General features: G+C 36.4%; 3 protein-coding genes across 3 annotated transcripts in view; 1 reads left to right on the forward strand and 2 right to left on the reverse strand.

Moving 5' to 3' along the window:
- Nucleotides 1-2243, forward strand: part of LOC117994602 (mucin-2-like) — a 44867-nt gene extending 42624 nt beyond the window's left edge. The window contains exons 17-19 of the mRNA XM_069508056.1: nucleotides 320-564; nucleotides 971-1327; nucleotides 1499-2243. Of these exons, the coding sequence (XP_069364157.1) occupies nucleotides 320-564; nucleotides 971-1327; nucleotides 1499-1546 (650 nt within the window). The 3' untranslated portion in view covers nucleotides 1547-2243. The remainder of the gene's footprint in view (nucleotides 1-319; nucleotides 565-970; nucleotides 1328-1498) is intronic.
- A 1018-nt stretch (nucleotides 2244-3261) lies between these two features.
- LOC117994603 (mucin-2-like) lies at nucleotides 3262-10724 on the reverse strand. Its single transcript, XM_069508057.1, has 5 exons — nucleotides 10672-10724; nucleotides 8655-8833; nucleotides 7706-7839; nucleotides 3955-7615; nucleotides 3262-3404 (listed from the first exon to the last, which is right to left on the reverse strand). Exons 1-5 carry the CDS (start codon nucleotides 10673-10675, stop codon nucleotides 3300-3302), a joined length of 4083 nt encoding a protein of 1360 aa, XP_069364158.1. The 5' UTR covers nucleotides 10676-10724; the 3' UTR covers nucleotides 3262-3299.
- Nucleotides 10725-12380: 1656 nt separating this feature from the next.
- mdlc (RING finger protein mdlc) lies at nucleotides 12381-17880 on the reverse strand. The gene is made up of 7 exons (XM_034982705.2): nucleotides 17674-17880; nucleotides 16181-16326; nucleotides 15819-15971; nucleotides 14535-14662; nucleotides 13652-13713; nucleotides 12920-13100; nucleotides 12381-12568 (listed from the first exon to the last, which is right to left on the reverse strand). The coding sequence occupies exons 1-7, from the start codon at nucleotides 17765-17767 to the stop codon at nucleotides 12388-12390; spliced, it is 945 nt and encodes a 314-aa protein (XP_034838596.1). The 5' UTR covers nucleotides 17768-17880; the 3' UTR covers nucleotides 12381-12387.
- Between the last annotated feature and the right edge of the window lie 4771 nt (nucleotides 17881-22651).

The raw sequence follows: 22651 nt of genomic DNA on the forward strand, positions 1-22651 counted from the left end.
GTAGGTATTCGAGTCAGGAGTTTGAAAATGCCACTTACTCAAAACACGCACTTTTTGACTTAGTGACCTTTTCATCTAGGGGTGCGAATGTGCTAGCATTTTGCTACCCTTAAAAAAATATTTATCACAATTTTATTTCACCACTTTGTCGGCGTAATTAATATATTTTATACCCATGCCAAATTACAGATTTGTAGCACTAATAGTCTCTGAGATTAACCGAGGACGGACGGACGGACGTACAGACGGACGGACATGGCGAAACCATAAGGGTTCCTTGTTTACTACGGAACCCTAAAAAAATCTTTATTTATTGTAGACTTGGGTGCAGAAGGCGACGATGATGACGCTGGGAATACAGAAACAACAGTATCTGTAGAAACAACAACAAGGAATACACAGACAACAGAATCAATTGCAACAACAACCAGAAGTCTATGTCCTCCGAATGTCTTCGGAAATATAGCTGACCCGGAGCGATGTGACAGGTTCATCATGTGTGCTGGCGGTATGGCCATACCGCTTTACTGCAGTGCTGGGTTCGAATACGACGAGACTAATCAAGTGAGTGGTGTACTCGTATATAACCCAACTGTTAGGGTACTTTTACAATTAACTGATAAACTTACTGACTGATAAGTATGTCAAAGTACAGCTCAAACCACTGAGTCTAAAAACTTAAAAGAGGAACTGACTGATTGTACACCTCAAACCGCTGAATCTAGAAACTTTAAAAATAAAAAAGTAGACTAAGGAAAGATTTGAGAAATTCCAACGGGAGCTTTAAAAATCTTTAATTATTCATGCGAATCAAGTCGTGGAAATAAACTAATTTTCCAGAATGTCATAGGTAGTGTACTTAGATAAATATATTTAAATTAAAAAATATAGGTTTCTTAGAATTAATTTCTTACCAAGCAGAGTTTAATAGATAAGCAATTTTGACCAAATAATCGTTTTTATTTTTCAGCAATGCGCGAAAATTTCCGAAAACGGATGTTTCGCAAGACAACAACACACTGCTAAACCTGAAGCAGAATTAGACACAACATCAAAACCAACTACAGTGGAAGTTCCAACAACAATCGGTGATGAAACAACAAAGAATGTGGAAACAACAATGAATGTTGGAACAACAATGAATATTGAAAATACAGAGAGAGTTGAAACAACAGAGAACATAGAAGCGACGCCAGTGATTTGTCCACCAGGTGTCTTCGGAAATGTGGCACATCCTGAAAGATGTGATAAATTTTACATGTGTGCTGGAGGAACTGCCATTCCCTTGTTCTGTGGTGCTGGATTCGAATATGATCCTGTTGAAAGGGTAAGTAAATTTTTAATTAATGACTAATGATTTTAGGCTTATTTCGTGGTTTAACGGCATATTTAAAAGATTCAGTCAGAAAAGCAGGTGAATTATTGGGTATTTTCTTTTGTATATTTTTGGAAATAACATTTAAATCACATCTCATAATACCATTGTTTTTTCTTTCAGCAATGTGTGGCGATTTCCGAAAATGGATGTACGGCATCGAAAAGTTAAGGATACCAACGTACGCTTGCTTGCATGGACTCATGATAATATGTGGCCTTTACAAAGGGAAAGAAAATGTTTACTTAGGAAATGATTAACGTCTTGAAAATCGATAATAGACAATATTACAGTTTTGTTTTAAGTATCATTATATTTTGTATGCTGACAAGCAGATGACGTAGTTCAGAGCAGTGTAGGAGTGCAGGGCATAATCTGCGCAGCAACGTGCGATGCAGACATCATAGAGTAGGATCTATTGGCAGACATGTCTGTCCTGCTCTGCGCCACGTTGTAGTACTGGCACAGATTTATTAATTATTCGTGACGCGTGCACTTTGACACATGATTTTACTAATTCTGGAAGTCGCAGCAAACGCTCCTGCCTGTCTGCCTTAACTCTCCTGCCCTGCAAAATCTGTACTGTGCTGCGTCACCTGCGTCTCAGCATACGCTTAGACTCAGCGTTTGACATAGGCATTCGTTAGTGCAAATAAAGGTTTAAAAACTTTTTCAAAGTCAATATTAAAATCTTGTTCACATATTATAAACTTTTAGAAGTTCTTTTGAATCTTCAATGGTTTGACATATTTTGTAAAATATACCTATTACTTGAGATATTTCTGTTATCATTTCGTACATTCTTAACTTTTTCTATAAAACAAAACTCAGTTGTTATTATTTTTCATAATAATTTATTAACTAAATTACGTTGATTATTATTTATTGTTTAAGATTTTCATTAAAATTTTTAAGACAGAAATTTAATACCGCTAGATGTCGCTAGGGTACTTTAGTCAACATAACAACTTTTCAAAATTTATTTACCTATATTCTTATGAATATAAATAAATTTTGAAAAGTTGTTCAAAAAATTGTGAGGTACTAAAAACATTTTGAATGTAACTAAATGGTTAATTTATATATTATTTATTTACTTTTAAAGCTTGATGCTAATTAAATTCTGTATTTTCAATTTTGTTTTTTAATTATGACTCAGTATCTCCGCAAATTATATAAATTGAAAATAGAACAAGGATTTTTATGATGTCTTGACGTTTTTCATTTAAAAATGAATATAATATTAATAAATACATATTAAAAGAGTATTATTTACAACAACAAGTATTAATTGAAAAGGCTGTGTTACTTAATTTATTTTTTATTTATATAATTAATTAATATTATGTGTTTGTGAAGTTATTTTATGGTTCACTTAATAAATTTTAATATATTTTGAACTGTTTATTTTTTCAATCCAGACAAGCAACTACAATGGTGATGATAAGATTTGCGGATGACTATTAAATTATAATATGTACTTCAATTTAAAGATAAAATAAAAGAAAAATAAAAAACTAGGATCCAGGAAATTAGGCAAAAGGACAGACAGCTATTTATTATAATATACATCAACATTTTTCTTTTTGATCGACAAAGTACCTACGATTTTTCAATCGCCGAAGAATATAAGTCCCGCAAATTGCTATTGCGCTGGAACCATGTCTCATTATCATCGAAATGACGTCATTTTGACTATATTTAAGTAAAAATATACCATCAGTTCGAAATTTCAGTGCTGACGTCACTAAACACCACGCGCATTAGCAATTTGCGGGACGTAGACCTAAGTATAGTATTTGCTTCAAGGTTTTGTCTATCTTCTTTATGTTTAGACTCTCATGGATTTATTCCTGATATCGCAGTTTCTGTTTGTGAAGCTTTGGTATCCTTTTTTCTATTATGGATATAATTGGGACATCAATTATTGTTTTGTATAATACAAATTCAGAAATTCTTCATAAAAAGCGGTTTGCATCGCCGTTGAAGATATCACTCGACAGTTCGCTTCTATTCTTGGCATACATTTCTGGAAATTAAGAAAATAATATTAGAATTCCATAATACTTTCGATAATTCATACTGCTTAATATAATCCTACTAATATTTTTGTAAAATCACATAGTGTCTTTGTCTATTTGTCACAGCTCATCTATTTAACCAATTTTGATGAAATTTGTTACACAGATATCTTCTATCCCTGTGATGGACATAGGGTACTTTTAATCCCTGAACATCAAAGAGTTTCCGCGGGGTTATAAAAGGGCCTAAATACACGAATTTTTCGGATAATTGCTGAAAAATTTCAAAAACTCATTCAGTGGCTTTCTCCCGCAAATTCGTCTGATTTGATTTAGTTTCCCAGATTTTCAGGAACAGCGATGGAATTTCGCAAATGGAGGTCTTTGTTATATAGAGAACTTCAAGTTTGTAGACCCAGTGATTTGAGCTATCATTGATCATCTCTCAGTCAGTTTCTCCTATTATACGTCTATCTGTCAGTTTCTCCTATTATACGTCTATCTATCTGTCAGTTTCTCCTATTATACGTACAGTAGATTTTGAGTCACAAATCTTACCAAGGCTCGTGGATTGAACTGGTAGCCATATTTACACTTCATTTTTCGAACACTATTATAAAAACATTCGTAGTAGAAACTACAATTATTGAGATCAGGGTAAAGGAACGTATCACCAGGTCTACACGTAGGAATAGTTAGAGGTATTTCAGGAGTTGATGGGGAGGGTTTTGGAGTTGTGAAGCAAGGGGGTATGCTGATTGTTGTAGGTGCTGGGGGTAAGGTGGGTTTGGTAGATGTCAATTTTGAGGATTGCTGTGTTATAGTTGTTGGAAGTGTGGACATTACAGAAGGTAATGTTGGATGTGTTGATGAAAGTTGTGTTGGTGTGGTTGATGAAGATTGTGTTGATGGGATTGGTGTGTCTGAAGGTTTTGCAGATATTGGTGAGGAAGGAACGTGGGTTGTAATTGTTGTCACTTCAGGATTTGCGTCAGTTGATAGAGTTGTAACAATAGGAATCAGTGTTGTTCCTTGTGATGACTGAGTAGATAATGTTGGAATGGATGATGTTGGATTTGTTGAAATTGGTATTTTTTCAGTATTTGTATTAGGGGATAGAGTGGTGGGAATACTGATAGGTTTCAATGTTGTTATTTCTGTTGGTACTCTAATTGATGAAGATGATAATGTTGAAATTGGTCCTTCTGATGAAATTTCATTAGTAGTTATTATTGTAGGAATAGTTACATGTGATGGGCTTTCAGTAGTAGTATATGATGGCGTTATTGTTTTAGATGCCATGTCAATTGCAGGTTCTATAGTAGATGCCATCTCAGGTTTATTTGAAGAACTAATGTCTATTGTTGATTCCACAATCATTGTCATAGGTATTTCAGTAGTTGGAATTTTTGTTGATATTGAATCTAAAGTCGTAGTTATTGATTGAGTAGTAGGATTAGTAGTTTTAGTGGAAGTAACTGGTCTTATAGTTGCTTTATCATCTACAGTTGACTGTAATGTAGTTGGAGAGACAGTAGTTGAAATTTCAGTAATTATTGGTTCTGGAGTTGTAGTTATTGTGACCGGGGTAGATGACTTATACAGAGAATTAACTAAAGAAGTTGGTGAATTCGTTTGTTGAGTTGATATTGGAGTTGATACAGTTTGATCCTGCTGTGTAGTTACTGTAGTAGTTGTTATTGAATTTGGTAAAGTGATATCCCGGTCTGTAGTTAGTGCAATAGGTTCAAATATTGTTGTGGTTGAATCAGTTGATGAGGAACTAAGGGTTGAATGTTGACTTGGAGATTCAGTGTAAAGTGTCGTTGATTTCACAGTTGTATCAGGTACAGTTTTAGAAGTGACTATTCTTGAAGAAGTTGTAGTTGATTGTTGAACAAAGTCTGTAGTTGGTGTAGATGATCCTGTAGATATATCAGGTAAAGTTTGAGAATCAATTGAAGTTACTGTTGGTATATTCACAGGTACGGTTGATTTATGAACCGATAGTTTAATGGTCGTAGGACTTAACGTACTATCAGGTATATTTAAATTAGTTGCAGGTACTGTTTGAGTAGTTATTACTTCAGGAGGTTTTTGATATGTTACAGTATTAGTTACAGTTTCTGGTGTAGTTGTAACCGTTGGATTTTTGGTTTCTTTATCAGTAACTGTAGAGAACACAGTTGAAGTGAATAATTCAGGAGTTGTAGTTTTATCAGTTTTAGGACTTTTAGATGTTGAAGTTGGTTCCCATGTATCTTCTGTTATTGTAATAGGCTCAAAAGTTGTTGATATTTGTTTCAGAGTTGTAGAAATTGCTGGGAGAGAAGGTTTCGTGGTAATTTGTGTTATTGTAGAATATTCAGATGTCGATGTTGAAGTAAGTTCAGTTATAGATACTGATTCAGATGTTTTTGAAGTAGGTTCCATAGTTGTCGTTATAGGTGGTAGACGAGGAATAGTTGAACTATGTAGTTCAGTAGAAGCAGATTCTAATGTTGTTAAAATTGGTTTCGCTGTTATTATAATAGGTAGTGAGGCAGGATTTGTTACAACATGTGATATTCTAGTTGGTTTAACTGATGTTTTATGAATTCCTGTTGATGTAATGGGTTCAAATGCTGTTGACATAGTTTCTGTAGTTGTGGGAAAAGGTTCCGATGTCAATGAGATATGAGATATTATTGAAGTAGGTATGGAAGTTGAAACAGTAATGGATGGCAGAGGAGGTCTGGTGGTGAAAGAGTGTATTGGTGGTATTGTATGTTCTGTTGTTGTAACTTCAGGTATTATTGAAGTAGAATTCGAGGTTGTTGAAGTAATGGATGGATGGGGTGGTTTTGTTGTTAAGAAAGATACAGTTGATTCTTCAGTTGTTATAATATCAGTCAATGGTACTTTTGTGCTGATATGTGGTGTCGTAGAAATTTCAGAGTTTTTTTCTGTATCTGTTGATGAAATTGGTTCGAATGTTGTTGAGTTGGGTTCCATATTCGATGTTGTATGTTCCATTATTGTCACTTTAGATATTGTTGAAGTAGGTTTCATTGTTGTTAAAGTTATAGGTGGTAAGGGAGGTCTTGTTGTAAAACTTGGTGCTGTGTTTTCTGTGAAAGGTATAACTGTTGTTGAGATTGGTTGCATAATTTTTGTTGTACTAGGTTCCTGGGATGTTGTTGTTGTAACCTCGGACATTGTTTTGGTAGATATCGAAGTTGTAGTTAATTCTAGTGTAGATGACACATTTTTAGTTGTAAACGGTTCGTTTGTAGTTGATAGAGGTGAATCGGTCACTGAAACTGATATTTCAGTGGCAGGTATCGTTACAGTTGACGATTCAGTTACTTTATTTTCAGTAATACTTGCAGTTACAGGCGGTAAGGATGGTATTTTTGACGTAAAAGTTGGTTTTACTGTAATAAGCGAAGGTGTAGTTGTAGACAATTCTGATGTTTGAGTTGTAGAGTTAGTTAAAGTTGAAAAAGTAGTTGCAACAGGTGTAGTTAAATTTGATGGAGTTTCACTAGTACTTGTATTTACTGGTGTCAGAGTTTCAGTTGTAGTTTCAATAGTTGGTGAGTAAGTTGAGTTTAATGGATTTGCAGTAGTAAATATTTTTGTAGAAGTTTGTTGATTGTTTGTTGATTCAGATGTCACAGTTATTTTATCTCTCATAGTTCGAACTGTAATAGTTGATCCGGTTGATGGTTTAGCTGTGATAGCTGATGTGATTGGTTTGTCATTTGTCACTATAGTCTCTTGTGTTGCTTGTGAAGGTGTTACAGTAGTTATAGGTGGTAGAGTAGGATTTAATGTGGTTGGTAATTTTGTATTTAATGACTCTGTCACTGTGGCAGTGAATAATTTAGATGTAAAAGATTTTTTTTCTGTACTAGGTTTAGTTGTTACAACGGAAGTTACTGTAGACGGTTCGGCAGTTGTTACTGCCTCTGTTACTGTACTATGTTTAATAGGAGTTACTGTGGTAGTTGATACTGTTGTTACTGTTTCTACTTCTGTACTAGTTTTAACAGGAGTTACTTTAGTAGCTAATTCGGTTGTTACTGTCTCTATTATTGTACTAGGTGTAATAGAAATTACTGTAGAAGGTGATTCTGTTATTACTGTTTCCATTTCTGTATTAGTTTTAACAGGAGTAACTGTAGTAGGTAATTCTTCTGATTTCGTTACTGTAACAGATGTGGTAGGAGTTACTGTACTTGGGTTTGTAGGGGAAACTGTATTGATATTACTTGAAGTCGTGATACGTGGTAATGGTGATCTAGTAGTAGCGGAAGGAGGCAAGATACCCCTAGTTGTCGAAATAGGAGTACTAATGGAAATATTAGGGGAAACAGAAGTAATAGGGGACAAGGAAGGTCTGGTCGTAGTTGGCAATGTAATGTTGCAGCATATCGATAGATGTGTCGGTTGGCAACTCTGAAAAAAAGTATTTTTACATTAGTTGAATTCATTATGCATGAATTTATTAGCATTGGTAATTGTATAATTTTGTAATTAAATAAAAGGATTGACTGACTGACTGATCTATCAACGCACAGCTCAAACTACTGGACGGATCGGGCTGAAATTTGGCATGCAGATAACTATAATTATGACGTAGACATCCGGTAAGAAGGGATTTTTGAAAAACGCCGTCCCTAACGGGGAAAAACAGGGGTTTGAAATTTGTGTAGTTCACGCGGACGAAGTCGCGGGAATAAGCTAGTCTTTAATATATTCATGTGGAATGGTGTCAGAAATATTGGCTGAGTATCTATTATTCACGCTGAACAGCTATGCCGATTCTTTGCGTAAAAATTTCTTCAAGCCTTCATGTACAACTTGGTTACAAGGTGGTTTGATACACCCAGCCGCGAAAATTCAAATTTTAGTTAGTTTTTTGAAAATAGTAGACTAATCATACGTCGAAAGCTTATGGTAATGAGTTTTGGGGGCATAACATTTATGCATCTACATGATTTTCCATAAAAACTTTGGTCAAAAATACTCATTTACTTCATATTTGTTCCTGAAAGATAATTTTCAGAATTTCCCCAGATTTGCACAAATATGAAGTAAATGAGTATTTTTGACCAAAATTTTTATGGAAAATCATGTAGATGCATAAAATTGTTATGCCCCCAAAACTCATTACCATAAGCCGAGATGTATGATTAGTCTACTATTTTCGAAAAACTAACTAAAATTTGAATTTTCGCGGCTGGATGTATCAAACCACCTTAAATACTCACATTGGTCTGCACATCGTACAGCTGATCGTTGGGGCAGGTGTTGAAATAAGGTATGGACATCCAGCACACGACGTACGCTCGACAGTCGGGCGGGTAAGGCTGCGAGCCTAGCGTGCGGTTGGTGCAAAGGTCGCCTGCTGCCGTGGCCAAATAGAGCACGAGCAAATACAATCTGTGCTCTGGAAACAAACATTCATGATCATCATGATCAATCCATCGCCGGCGCACTACAGAGCACGGGTCTCCTCTCAGAGTGAAAAGGATTTTAGCCATAGTCTACCACGCCGATGTGCGGATTGGTAGACTTCACACACCTTTAAGAACATTATGGAGAACTCTCAGTCATGCAGGTTTCCTCACAATGTTTTCCTTCACCGTTAAAGCGAGTGATATTTAATTACTTAAAACGCTCCGTGCTCTGTAGTGAGCCGGCGATGGGTTGGTCATGATGATGATACATACATACAACAAGAGTGAATAGGCATCTTCTAGATAAATGCGTCCCATCCTAGGCCACATCATCACTTTCCATCAGGTGTGATTGTGGTCAAGCGTTAGGTACCTATACCTAATGAATAAAAAAAAATACGAAGTTATCTCAAAGTTTGTCCAAAAGCATTGTCTCCATAACTATTATAAATGTGAAAGTGTTTGTTTGTTGGTTTGTCCTTCGATCACGTCGCAACGGAGCAACGGATCAACGTGATTTTTTGCATGGGTAGGTATAGTTTAAGATCTGGAAAGGGACATAGACTACTTTTTATCCCGGAAAATTAAAGAGTTCCCACGGGATTTTTAAGAAACCTAAATGCACGCGTACGAAGTCGCCAGCATCTAGTATTGTATAAAACTAGGTAAATACCAACCTATCCACTTATTAATATTTTTACTCACTTATTTTTCTCCTGGCAAACATTTTCTTGTTTAAAATTATAGGAAAATTCAGCAAAAAAAAAATCACCTATACCTAACCTTCACTAGTTCGTTTTTCAGTGTAAAATACTAACTATATTTTCTCGTTGTAAAATCTTATAAATGAAATTAAAATATTAAATAGATCACGTCATTTCATTGTTCTAAGAATGATGTCATTATATTATTTTATCATCCATACTAATATTATAAATTCGAAAGTGTGTCTGTCTGTCTGTCTGCTAGCCTTTCACGGCCCATCCGTTCAACGGGTTTTGACGAAATTTGGTACAGAGATAGCTTGCATCCCGGGGAAGGATAAAGGCTACTTTTTAGACCGGAAAATCAAATAATTCCCAGAGGATTTTTAAAAACCAAAATCCACGCGCACGGAGTCGCGGGCATAATCTAGTTATTTATATAATAACTAGGTAGATGATGTCTGCGACTTCGTCCGCGTGAATTAACGATTTAAAAATTCTGGTCTGGGAGGCTTCGGCCGTGGCTAGTTACCACCCTACCGACAAAGCCGTGCAGCCAAGCGATTTAGCGTTTCGGTACGATGCCGTGTAGAAACCAAAGGGGTATGGGCTTAATAAAAACTGCCATACCCCTTCCAGGTTAGCCCGCTCCCATCTTAGATTGCATCATCACTTACCAACAGGTGAGATTGCAGTCAAGGGCTAACTTGTACCTGAATTTAAAAAAACTGGTCAAGTGCGAGTAGGGCTTGCGCACCGAGGGTTCCGTACTACAGTACTACAAATAATAAAATTGTGGTCATGAACAAATAATTAGTATTTTCAGTTTTCGAAGTAAGATAACTATATCATGTGGGATATCATATAAAAGGGCTTCACCTGTGCATTCTAAAACAGATTTTTATTAATTATTATGCATCATAGTTTTTGAATTATCATGCAAAGTGTCGAAAAAATACGACTGTAGTACGGAACCCTCGTTGCGCGAGCCTGACTCGCACTTGGCCGGTTTTTGAGGACTGGATCCGCGCCTGACTCCTGCCATTATGTGATTAATATATTATAGGAGTCACGACCCTAAGCAATGAGGAATACGACTATAAAGAAGGTAGGTACCTACATACCCATAACAGTCACCGACAGTCACTCCTTGCCAATAACATAATACAAAAGAAAAAATATCGCTTTGAAATAAATAATAACCGAAAAATCGATTTTAATCACTATTACTTTATTATACTTAGCTAGATAGGCACACTAATCCATACTAATAATTAAGTATTCTTCTTGTAAATCATGAAATTGTATGTTATTTCTTGATTCACAAGAATAGTAATTTAACTACCGATTAATTTCATGGAAATACTAGTCATTTCTTACCTAGGTACAGTTCTTGCAATTCACGAAGGCGAGTGAACTTTACTTGTGGTTACGTCGTATACACGGACGTTGCGTTAGTGTGCGTGCACGTCGGACCAATCAGTTGCGAGCAAGCGTCCTACCTGCCGCAGGTAGGACGCTTGCTCGCGACTGATTGGTTGTATCAAATGTTCCTGCATCAAAGTACTAACATTTGACACCTGCCAGTGACGTCGAGTCTTCGACACTGTCGTGAATTGATAGATATGTCTTATCACTTACATTTAGTTTCGAGTACGCTCACAAGCCATCAGCGCCAAAATTAAGTTGCTTCAGGAACAGGTCGGCAATCGCAGGTCCAGTGTACTTGTATTTAGTAGGTCAGTGGTCATCGCTAACATTAAAGTCGAGTATACACTCGTGACTAATAAACAATAGACTTTCGCGAATGACGTCACTGTATTTCGATCCGCCATTTGCATTGTGATGAAATCTACACGTGGTGCTAGCCTTTACAGAATTGGGTATTTTCCTACTTTTGAATTTGACAAATATTATTACTTTATTATAAACTAGCTGATGCCCGCGACTTCGTCTGCGTGGAATTAGGTTTTTTAAAAATCCCGTGGGAACTCTTTTATTTTCCGGGATTTAGGGTTCCGTACCTCATAAGGAAAAACGGAACCCTTATAGGATCACTTTGTTGTCTGTCTGTCAAGAAACCTACAGGGTACTTCCCGTTGACCTAGAATCATGAAATTTGGCAGCTAGGAAGATCTTATAGCTGACATTTGGGGAAAAATCTGAAAACCGTGAATTTAGGGTTAGATCACACAAAAAAAATTAAATTGTGGTCATGAACTAATAATTAGTATTTTCAACTTTCGAAGTGAGTGACTATATCAAGTGGGGTATCATATGAAAGGTCTTCACCTGCACATTCTAAAACAGATTTTACTTTATTTTTATGCATCATATTTTTTGAATTATCGTGCAAAATGTCGAAAAAATACGACTGTAGTACGGAACCCTCATTGCGTGAGCCTGACTCGCACTTGGCCGGTTTTTTTAGGGTTTCGTACCCGAAGGGTGCCAACAACGGTATTACTGAGCCTCCGCTGTCCGGCCGTCTGTCTGTCTGTTAGCAGGATGTATCTCATGAACCGTAATAAGTACAACGGGCAGGGCACTGGAGTCTGCAAAATCCACAATATGAAACCGCGAGCGAAGCGAGCGCTAATTTTATAGATGTACTAAATTAGAAATTATAATACATTACAAAAATAATGAGAATATGGATTTAACAGTAATTAAAAATATTTGAAAATTGGCCAAAAAATATAACGCGAGCGCAGCGAGCGATTTTTTTTCTCTCATGACACAATAGGTACTAAAATATGATTATGAAAGCGTGCGTAGCGAACGCTTCTATGAGGCAGTAAGTGTGAGAAGAAAACACAAAAAATATTTTTAAAACATTTTTAATCATCATCATCAGCGTCGTCGTCGTCGTCATCATCATCACCCTCCCTCGCCTTCAGCTTGGCCTGCAGCTCGACGGCCGGGTTGAACACGCCGCTGGTCTGCGCGTTGCAGATGAAGCATCGCGTCGACTTCTTGTAGTTAGCCAGCGCGCACTTCTCGCAGAAGTAGTGCTTACACCTGCAACAATGAAACAATATATAGATTATAACTTTTTTTTATTGCTGGGAAATGTGTGTGTGACGGGAGGGCTGAGATCTGAGCTAATTGAGCGGGACAAGGACAATGCTATAGTATAGTATAGTAGTAGTAATATTAGTATGAGTGGGTAGGGCTGGCGAAGCCAATCAAATGGGACAAGGACAACGCTATAGTAAGCAACATTAATGTATATTGGTAATGGTACGACTGCGTTCTGAACGAAATCAACCGAGCGGGACAAGGACAACGCTCACGTAAGCAACATTAGTGTGTGTGGTTAATGGTAGGGCTGAGTTCTGAACTAAGCAAAACTATAAATTAGTTTCTTACCTAGTAACCACGGGGTCTGTGAAACTGTTTCTACATATGAAGCACTTGAATGGCAGCTCTTCATCACTGTGTATTTCATAGTCAGAGTCCCCCCCTCCCCCCTCCTTGGGCTGTATTTCCTCCCTCTCTAACTGCCAGCCGTGTTTATAGTCCGATCTGTCGTGGAGAAATTTGCAGGAATCTAGAATCAAATGAAAATAATGAGATGAATTCGTAGTTCATCCCAAAAAAATCCGCAAACCGTGGATTTGTGGTTGCATCACAAAATAAATCCGCAAACCGTGAACTTGTGGTTGCATCACAAAATAAATCCGCAAACCGTGAACTTGTGGTTGCATCACAAAATAAATCCGCAAACCGTGAACTTGTGGTTGCATCACAAAAAAATTAAACTGTTATTTCTTGTATGATGGTACAGAATCCTTTCCAGAGTTTGACATACACTTGAGTGGGTTAATTTAATAATAAATTCTAGTCAACATTCTCATAATATAATAATATATAAGCATGCAAATGAATAATATTTAATATCTAGTAATGATAATTTTAATAATTTTAATCCTATTCTTATTGTATCTTTAATATTTACAATTTTATTGTACCTAAAATTGTATTTGCAATACCCTGACAGGGTCTCATGTACTTGTATTTAGCTTTAAGCACCCACCATCAATTAATGTAAATGTACATGAAAGCAAATAAATAAATCTGAATCTGAATTTATCAGCTTACCTCCAAAACCACAGAAACCAGTCTCTTTATAATCTTTGCAAATGTCCGGTTGGTAGTCCCATCTGAAAAAAAATACAGTGTGGTACATTACTGTTGTCTTGTCTTGTCGAGACCAGAAACAAAGTAATAGGGTCTCTGACTGTAGTAATAAAATGAAGTGATTTTTGTATAGCAATGGTTTATGGGGCATTTATTCGGTAATAAATGTAAATATTTTTTAATTTTTAGTGTACACACACGGTTAGGTATTATTAAAGTCGGTTTTTATTTATTTTTGTAAAAAAAATATATTTCATAATTTTTAGTGGCCCTATGTATTAAAATATGCTATGCCTGGTCAAAAGTCTGCTGTTTACTGAGCTATTAGGTACACTGATCGTGAGCAATTTACTTTTATCCGTTGAGGAGTTCTTATCTATCTTCTAAGATGTTCATGAGATCTTCACCAAATTTATATGGGACTACCTTGAAAGTGTACCCTTTCAAATAAAAAATAATGTTCAAAATCGGTCGAGGTGTCTTCGAGTAATCAGAGAACATACATAAAAAATCCATACTAATATTATAAATGCGAAAGTGTGTCTGTCTGTCTGTCTGCTAGCCTTTCAAGGCCCAACCGTTCAACCGATTTTCACTAAATTTGGTACAGAGATAGCTTGCATCCCGGGGAAGGACATAGGCTACTTTTTATCCCGGAAAATCAAAGAGTTCCCATGGGATTTTTAAAAACCTAAATCCACGCAGACGAAGTCTAGTATCATCTAGTAAAAAATAAAATAAAAAAAAGATTCTCAATTGAGAACCTCCTGCTTTTTTGAAGTTGGTTAATAAAAAAAAAGTAAAAAGAAAATCTTAAGTGGATACACTTGGTTTATGACCTTACCTAACAGTAGCTCTTAGGTTAGCTGGCGCTCTGATAGGCCCTTTCCTCACGAGCCCTGAACTAGCGTTTCCCGCGGCTGTGTCCTTCTTCTTGTAATACTGCGCATAGTTGTTTATACCTCTGTATACCTGCAATAAATACATTTATTGTATAGGATAACATAAAAAATAGTTTATGTTAAAAAAAAACATTACGTTTACGGATTGTGACGTCATTAATCGCTTTCCGTACTGCTTGACGTAAGTACTTAATTATTTTAAAAATTAATAAAAATCATGATTTTTTAAAATTATTCTCTTTAATAGTCCCATAAACTACCGCTATACAAAAAATCACTTCATTTTATTACTACAGTTCAAGACCCTATTACTTTATTTCTAGTCAAGACAAGACAACAGTAGTTTTTTTTCAGATGGGACTACCAACCGGACATTTGCAAAGATTATAAAGAGACTGGTTTCTGTGGTTTTGGAGGTAAGCTGATAAAAACTTGGTCCCGTACAAGAAATAACACTTTAATTTTTATGTGATGCAACCACAAATTCACAGTTTGCGGATTTTTTTTGTGATGCAACCACAAATTCACGGTTTGCGGATTTTTTTTGTGATGCAACCACAATTTCAGTTTGCGGATTTTTTTTTGTGATGCAACCACAAATTCACGGTTTGCAGATGTTTTTGTGATGCAACCACAATTTCACGGTTTGCAGATTTTTTTTGTGATGCAACCACAAATTCAGTTTGCAGATTTTTTTTGTGATGCAACCACAAATTCGCAGTTTACAGATTTTTTAGGGTTCCGTACCTCAAAAGGAAAAACGGAACCCTTATAGGATCACTTTGTTGTCTGTCTGTCTGTCTGTCAAGAAATCTACAGGGTACTTGCCATTGACCTAGAATCATGAAATTTGGCAGGTAGGTAGATCTTATAGCTGACATTTGGGGAAAAATCTGAAAACCGTGAATTTAGGGTTAGATCACACAAAAAAAAATTAAATTGTGGTCATGAACTAATAATTAGTATTTTCAACTTTCAAAGTGAGTGACTATATCAAGTGGAGTATCATATGAAAGGTCTTCACCTGTACATTCTAAAACAGATTTATATCTATTTTTATGCATCATAGTTTTTGAATTATCGTGCAAAACGTCGAAAAAATACGACTGTAGTACAGAACCCTAATTGCGCGAGCCTGACTCGCACTTGGCCGGTTTTTTTGTGATGCAACCACAATTTCACGGTCTGCGGATTCAGCATAATAGTAAAAGTATGAGGGTCCTTACCTTGTCGTCAGCCTGTCCCAATAATTCTTCATTGATCTTCTGTGCCTTCTCAAATATAGCTTGAGCATCTCTGTCTACTTCTGTATCGAGGTCGTAGGTAGCTGTTGCGTTCTCTCTCTGTTGCTGGACGGACAGTGTTGTGTTTGGCTTTTTCTGGAATACAAGAAATACATACATAAACAACCGGTTTACAAATATGAGTAGGTATAACTTAGTTGTACCCACGTTTTCGGAATGGATCGGGCTGAAATTTGGCATGCAAATAGCTATTATGACGTAGGCATCCGCTAAGGAAGGATTTTTGAAATTTCAGTCCCTAAAGGGGTAAAACAGGAATAATATTTACAGTTTCTATTCCTTACCTTCTCATCACTGCTACTATCACCACTGTCAATGATTTCAACTTTTTTTTTCTTCCGTCCCGTTGACTGTATGTTAGGATTGGATTTCTGCAGTCTTTTTGTTGGCAGCACCACTGTTGGTTCATCTGAGTCGGAGCTGTTCTTCTCTAAAAGAAACAAAGTATGTTTTAATAAATCAAAGTTAAAGTTTTTTTTTAAATTCAGATACAAGCGAGCCCTTGACTGAAATCTCAACTGGTGGTAAGTTAAAAGGATTTTACTTAGCTTCCATCTTAGATTGCATCATCCTCAATTGCATTGTCGTCAATGTCAAATTTTGTATGAAAGTTGGACTGTTCTTGCATCTAACTGATCAGTGGTAAAACATTGAAAAATGTACTTTGGATTATTTTATTCCAAAACATTGTGGCTAATTCTGTTGTACACAACCTCAAAGCTAAACTATAATGACACGTCTAAATCTATTGCTATCCCTTTCTTGTTGCTTGCGGAAAAGGATAGCACTGGATTTAGACCTGTTAATTAAGTTTTGTTTAGAGATTGTGTACAAAAGAATCGGCCCCATTGCTTAGCTTGTTTCAAAACATTGTACAGTAGTTTTTTTAAATAAATCATTACAATTGTTGACTCCAGCTTAAACCATGTGGGTTTATATATTATGCTGGAGTCCTATCCTGAACCATGCATAATTATTCGAAACTAGCCGATGCCCATAACTTCATACTGCGTGGATTTAGGTTTTAAAAATCCTGTGGGATCTCTTTGATTTCCCAGTATAGTCAAAGTCAAAGTCAAATGATTTATTCAAAATAACTCACAAATTAATAACTCTTAAATTAATAACTCTTTTTGATGGTCAGATGTTGGATTTCTAAGATATAGTGGTGATAATTATTACGCAAACTTAAAAACTAAAGCTACGAGCTAAAAAGTAGCATGTCACTTTCCAGGTCTTTAACTATAACCATTGAAAAAATCACGTCGATCCGTTTCTCCGTTGCGACGTGATTGAAGGACAAACCAACAAACACACTCTCGCATTTATAATATGGATACTGATTTGGTCCATCACAGTCAATGGGAACTCATTAAAAAAAGAAAGGATCTAGAAATAAAACTAGATGATGCCCGCGACTTCGTCCGCGAGGATTTGTTAGTAAATGTAAACCTATTTCAACTAGGACAAGATCGATAGGATAGGATAGGACAAGATCGATTTGCAAGTGAATCATACAACAGTGATTCAAGTAATGACAGTCGATTCTGTCGGCAATTGCCTTCAGTTCAGGACGCCATTGGAGCTAGATCGGACTACGCAACAAGGATGGACACCTCTTTCACATTGGGTAAGTACTTAGTAAATAAGCAGTCTACATGCCTCAGCGAGCATCCCTGATGCGTTGCAGAATCTGGGCAGTCCCATGAGAATCCATTGCTGTTGTTGGAATAAGCAAAACCTAATAAAAACCGGAAACTTTCTAAAAAACCTTTACCTTCCGAGCTAGACTTTCTTCTTTGCCTGCCACCTCTGTTCTTGAGATTTCGTCTTTTGAACGTGGAAGGCACTTCTACTTCTCCATCAGACATTATTACTGACTTATAATCACTTGCTCGACGTAATTTAATAACTTAAAACTATCACAAAAACATTTATTTATACTATTACTTTTGTTTACAAGTTTTTACTTTTCAGGTTATGTTCGGATACTCGTAACGTAATAAATTCGACTTTGAACTGTCAAGTGTCATGTTATGTCAAAACCTTTGTTAGGAAATCTAGTATTATTTAGGTACTACCTATTTAGTTGTTGTTAAAAAAATAAAATCAAGCAATTAATTATATTTCATATTTTGTATTTAACATAGAATGTAAAAAGTCAGTGATTTATTAAAATTACAAAATTTTCATTTTATGTCGATACAAGTATCCGATCTGGTTACAAAATTGTAAAGCTTGACGTCCACTGAAAGATTCACAAGTCGGAACAGTCTGTAAGTTCTGCGACCTACGGTCTGTTAAAAAAAGTATTGCGTCCTATTTTATTTTTATAATGTTTTTTGTAAAATTGCATTTCAAGGACGCTAGGAGGAGCAATCAGATTTATTGACTTTGCAGTACATTACCTACGGTCCAGTGGACGTAAAGCTTAAAGTGTACAATTTTAAATTATTCAACGTACAGACAAGCTCACCTATTTTCGAGCATCAAATGCTGAGGACGTGATGTTTTTACAAAAAAAAAAAACGCCCTAAATACTTACAATGTACCTATTCATATAAAAACACCCATAATGTTGTAAGTCTGTTTGTTTAATTAACACTTGTTTAGTAAGTCATCATCATCATCTACAGAGCACGGGTCTCCTCTCAGAGTGAGAAGGGTTTTAGCCATAGTCTACCACGCTGGCCATGTGCGAATTGGTAGAATTCACACACCTTTGAGAACATTATGGAGGACTCTCAGGCATGCAGGTTTCCTCACGATGTTTTTCTTCACCGTTAACGCAAGTGACATTTAATTACTTAAAACGCACATAACTCCGAAAAGTTAGAGGTGCGTGCCCGGGATCGATCCCCCGACCTCCGATTAGAAGGCGGACGTCCTAACCACTAGGCTATCATAGCTATCTAGTAGGTACTTAATTATAATTAAGTAAGTGTAGATGGGTATTTATTAAAAAAACCGGCCAATTGCGAGTCAGACTCGCGCACCGAAGGTTCCACAAGTTTAGTAGTGGAAGGGCGGGCAGTGCATATCGCTGCACCATACAGATTTGTCTGTTCTCAAAACAGTTTTGTTTGGATTATAGCAAAATAAGTAGGTATAATATATTGCTCTTTGTCTCTATCATCATCATCATCAACCTGTTGCCGGTCCACTACTGAGCACGGGTCTCCTCTCAGAATGAGAAGGGTTTAGACCATTGTCTGCCACGCTGGCCCAGTGCGGATTGGCAGACTTCACACACCTTTGAGAACATTATGGAGAACTCTCAGGCATGCAGGCTTCCTCACTGTTAATAGAGGTGCGTGCGTTGTCTCTATAAATTAAAAAAAAAAATAAAGTCGCGTGCCTGACTATGTTTGTCAAACCTAAGCACTTAGGACGTTTTGCAAATCACAAACGAAAATAGTATACTACTTTTACGGAAACACTCGCACACTTCCAAAGTGTCGTATCTTCCATACGATTTGACATAAGGATACGCCATTTTGGTTTCGCAACCATTTTGTTCCGGTTTAAAAATGGTATACCACTTATTTTAGCTTAGAAGAAGAAGGGCTCATGTGTTTTACTAAAGTATAGTGACTTTGACGTTTTGCAATTTTGTAAGTTTCATCGAAAGTTTTGGGAAATTTGACTTTCTTTGAACGAGTGTATTTTTTTAATCGATTTGTTTTTCAATTGTTTTTTTTAGGTTTCCAGAAGAACCCGTAAGGATTAGGTAGGTACAACAATATTATTTGTTGAATTTTCTAAGGCACGGTATCCACCAAAGTGGACAAGGGCGGAGATTCGTGTTTAGTAGGTTGGTACGTATGATACAAACTTATTTTAACTTAGCAAAACGTTCTTACTTATGTGTTTCGCTCACTCCTCTGTGCCGCGAAATTACTAGCTTTTTCCTGTGACTTTGTCCGTGTTATATTATTTAGGTACTTAAGTACCTAATAATAGCCTATAGGTACCACTTGGAGCTAATTTGTAGCTACCAGTTAGTGAAAGAATTTTCAGAGTTACCTACCTCCTACTATAATATTAGTCATAAGCTGTGATAGCCTAGTGGTTAGGAGTTTAGGACGCCGCCTTCTAATCGGAGGCCGGGGGTGCGATCCCGGGCACCTCTAACTTTTCGTAGTTATGTGCGTTTTAAATGATTAAATATCACTTGCTTTAACGGTGAAGGAAAACATCGCGAGGAAACCTGCATGCCTGAGAGTTCTCCATAATGTTCTCAAAGGTGTGTGAAGTCTACCAATCCGCACATGACCAGCGTGGTATTACAATCGCCGCCCGGTCCGTTCGGCTCTCAATCATTAAGGGTCGATACCAGCTGCTCGATTATTACGGGTAATCCAATTGTTCTGATTGGCTGAATTTGTGCGATTCTTATTGCAACAATGCATTTTAGCCAATAGTGAGCGAGCGTCAACCAATCAGAGGTGATTGCGATCGTGACATTGTAGCTGTCATTCTCCCGCAATCGCGCAGCTGTGGCCCTACCGCGGTTGTTTGACAGCTACAATGTCACGATCGCAATCATCTCTGATTGGTTAATGCTCGCTCACTATTGGCTACAATGTATTGTTGCAACAAGAATGGCACAAATTCAGCCAATCAGAACAATTGAGATTGTAATAATGATTGATGCAGGTTTTAGACAATCGCCCTACAGGTTAGTACCGGCCATACCCATTTTTGAGTAGGTAAGTAGTATTTGTTCGTAGATTTTTTAAACTTGTCAATAATTAATGTGGTTAATTTTATTATTGCAAAAAAGAAGGGTCAAGTAGGTAATTATGATGAAATTTTTTAGGCAATTTTTTATTAAATTCTAATAAAGTTCTTTGTTCTAAGTTTCGCATATTACTTAGTTATACTTAGTTGGATTTACCCTTGGATGAATGGAAGAACCGACGTATTTTGTTTTGTTTACAGTTTTATCAAAAGTTGATTAGAGTTTCTTAAAACAATACTGTGACGATGTTTCAAGATAAATGTTTGATTATGATTACTGTGACGTCATAGAAAACTTACGGTACTGCAATTTAAAAAACCGGCCAAGTGCGAGTCGCGCAACGAGGGTTCCGTACTACAGTCGTATTTTTTCGACATTTTGCACGATAATTCAAAAACTATGATGCATAAAAATAAATAAAAATCTGTTTTAGAATGTACAGGTGAAGACCTTTCATATGATACTCCACTTGATATAGTTATCTCACTTCGAAAGTTGAAAATACTAATTATTAGTTCATGACCACAATTTAATTTTTTTCGTGTGATGTAACCACAAATTCACGGTTTTCAGATTTTTCCCCAAATATCAGCTATAAGACCCACCTTCTTGCCAAATTTTATGATTCTAGGTCAACGGGAAGTACCCTGTCGGTTTCTTGACAAACAGACGGACAGACAGACAACAAAGTGATCATATAAGGGTTCCGTTTGTCCTTTTGAGATACGGACCCCTAAAAAAACGTGTTCAAAAACAAATAATTATCTAGTTTTTCAATTTTCAAAGTAAGATAACTATACCAAGTGGGGTATCCTATGAAAGGGCTTCACCTGTGCATTCTAAAACAGATTTTTATTTATTTTTATGCTTCATTGTTTTTGTATTATCGTGCAAAATGTCGAAAAAATACGACTGTAGTACGGAACCGTGGTTGCGCGAGCCGGACTCGCACTTGGCCGGTTTTCTTGATTTTACGTCACCATAGCCTAATATTTTGACATATCGTCGATTCTAGGGCGATTGTCTAAAACCTGCATCAATCATTATTACAATCTCAATGGTTCTGATTGGCTGAATTTGTGCGATTCTTGTTGCAACAATGCATTGTGGCCAATAGTGAGCGAACATTAACCAATCAGAGATGATTGCGATCGTGACATTGTAGCTGTCAAACAACCGCGGTAGGGCCACGGATTAAACCGAGAGTTCTCTCACTCTAGTTCACTCTGCCTCTGGCACTGGGACTTATATATCTCTATTTTCTCTGAATCTATACGGGCCTGCAAAGTTCCCAGGCCTTGTCAATATGTAAACAAATAACAATACATAATATAGATACATAGAGATACTAAGAACACATACAATAATAAGTAAATATGGAGATGTTACGTTTAATAGCGTTCAGAGATGGCGGTAAATTCATAGGAGCTGCTTGAAAACTCTTTTGTATGAACTGAAAGAAAGAAGAAAGAAAACTTTTTTATTTTATCACGTCACTATGAACACTACAATAAACCTTAAAACTAATTTAATTAACTACATAAACTTAAAGGTAAAAATATTCTAAATAAAGTGTCATGTGTGGCCACATGTAGGTCTCCCACTCAGCATCATGCTGCAGCAAGTCAAGTCTTAAAAAAGTCAACTTAAAAAAGTCAAGTCACGGACAAAGAGGTAGGTATACTGCAACGCATGCCGTTCATTAAATATTTGGTTATAAATTATTGTAAACCCATCATGGACCATTCGGTCTAGTCCAGTATGCCTTATTCAGGCAACCTAATAGTAGCTTTAATTTTAAGTTAGCATTATAAATTACCATGAAAAAATCTCACTTAGGTATATTTAATTCACCTTTTTTACCATATCTACCATATCTGAGCAAAATAAATAAATGATTATGATTATGATTATTATGATTACTTGCTAGTTTACATTTTACTAGGAAATAATTCATTTCATCTAAATCACTACTTTGATCACTACCTACTTTGATGAAAGAGTGATTGTT

Source organism: Maniola hyperantus, chromosome 27 (assembly GCF_902806685.2).
Source record: "Maniola hyperantus chromosome 27, iAphHyp1.2, whole genome shotgun sequence".
NCBI classification, from domain to species: domain Eukaryota; kingdom Metazoa; phylum Arthropoda; class Insecta; order Lepidoptera; family Nymphalidae; genus Maniola; species Maniola hyperantus.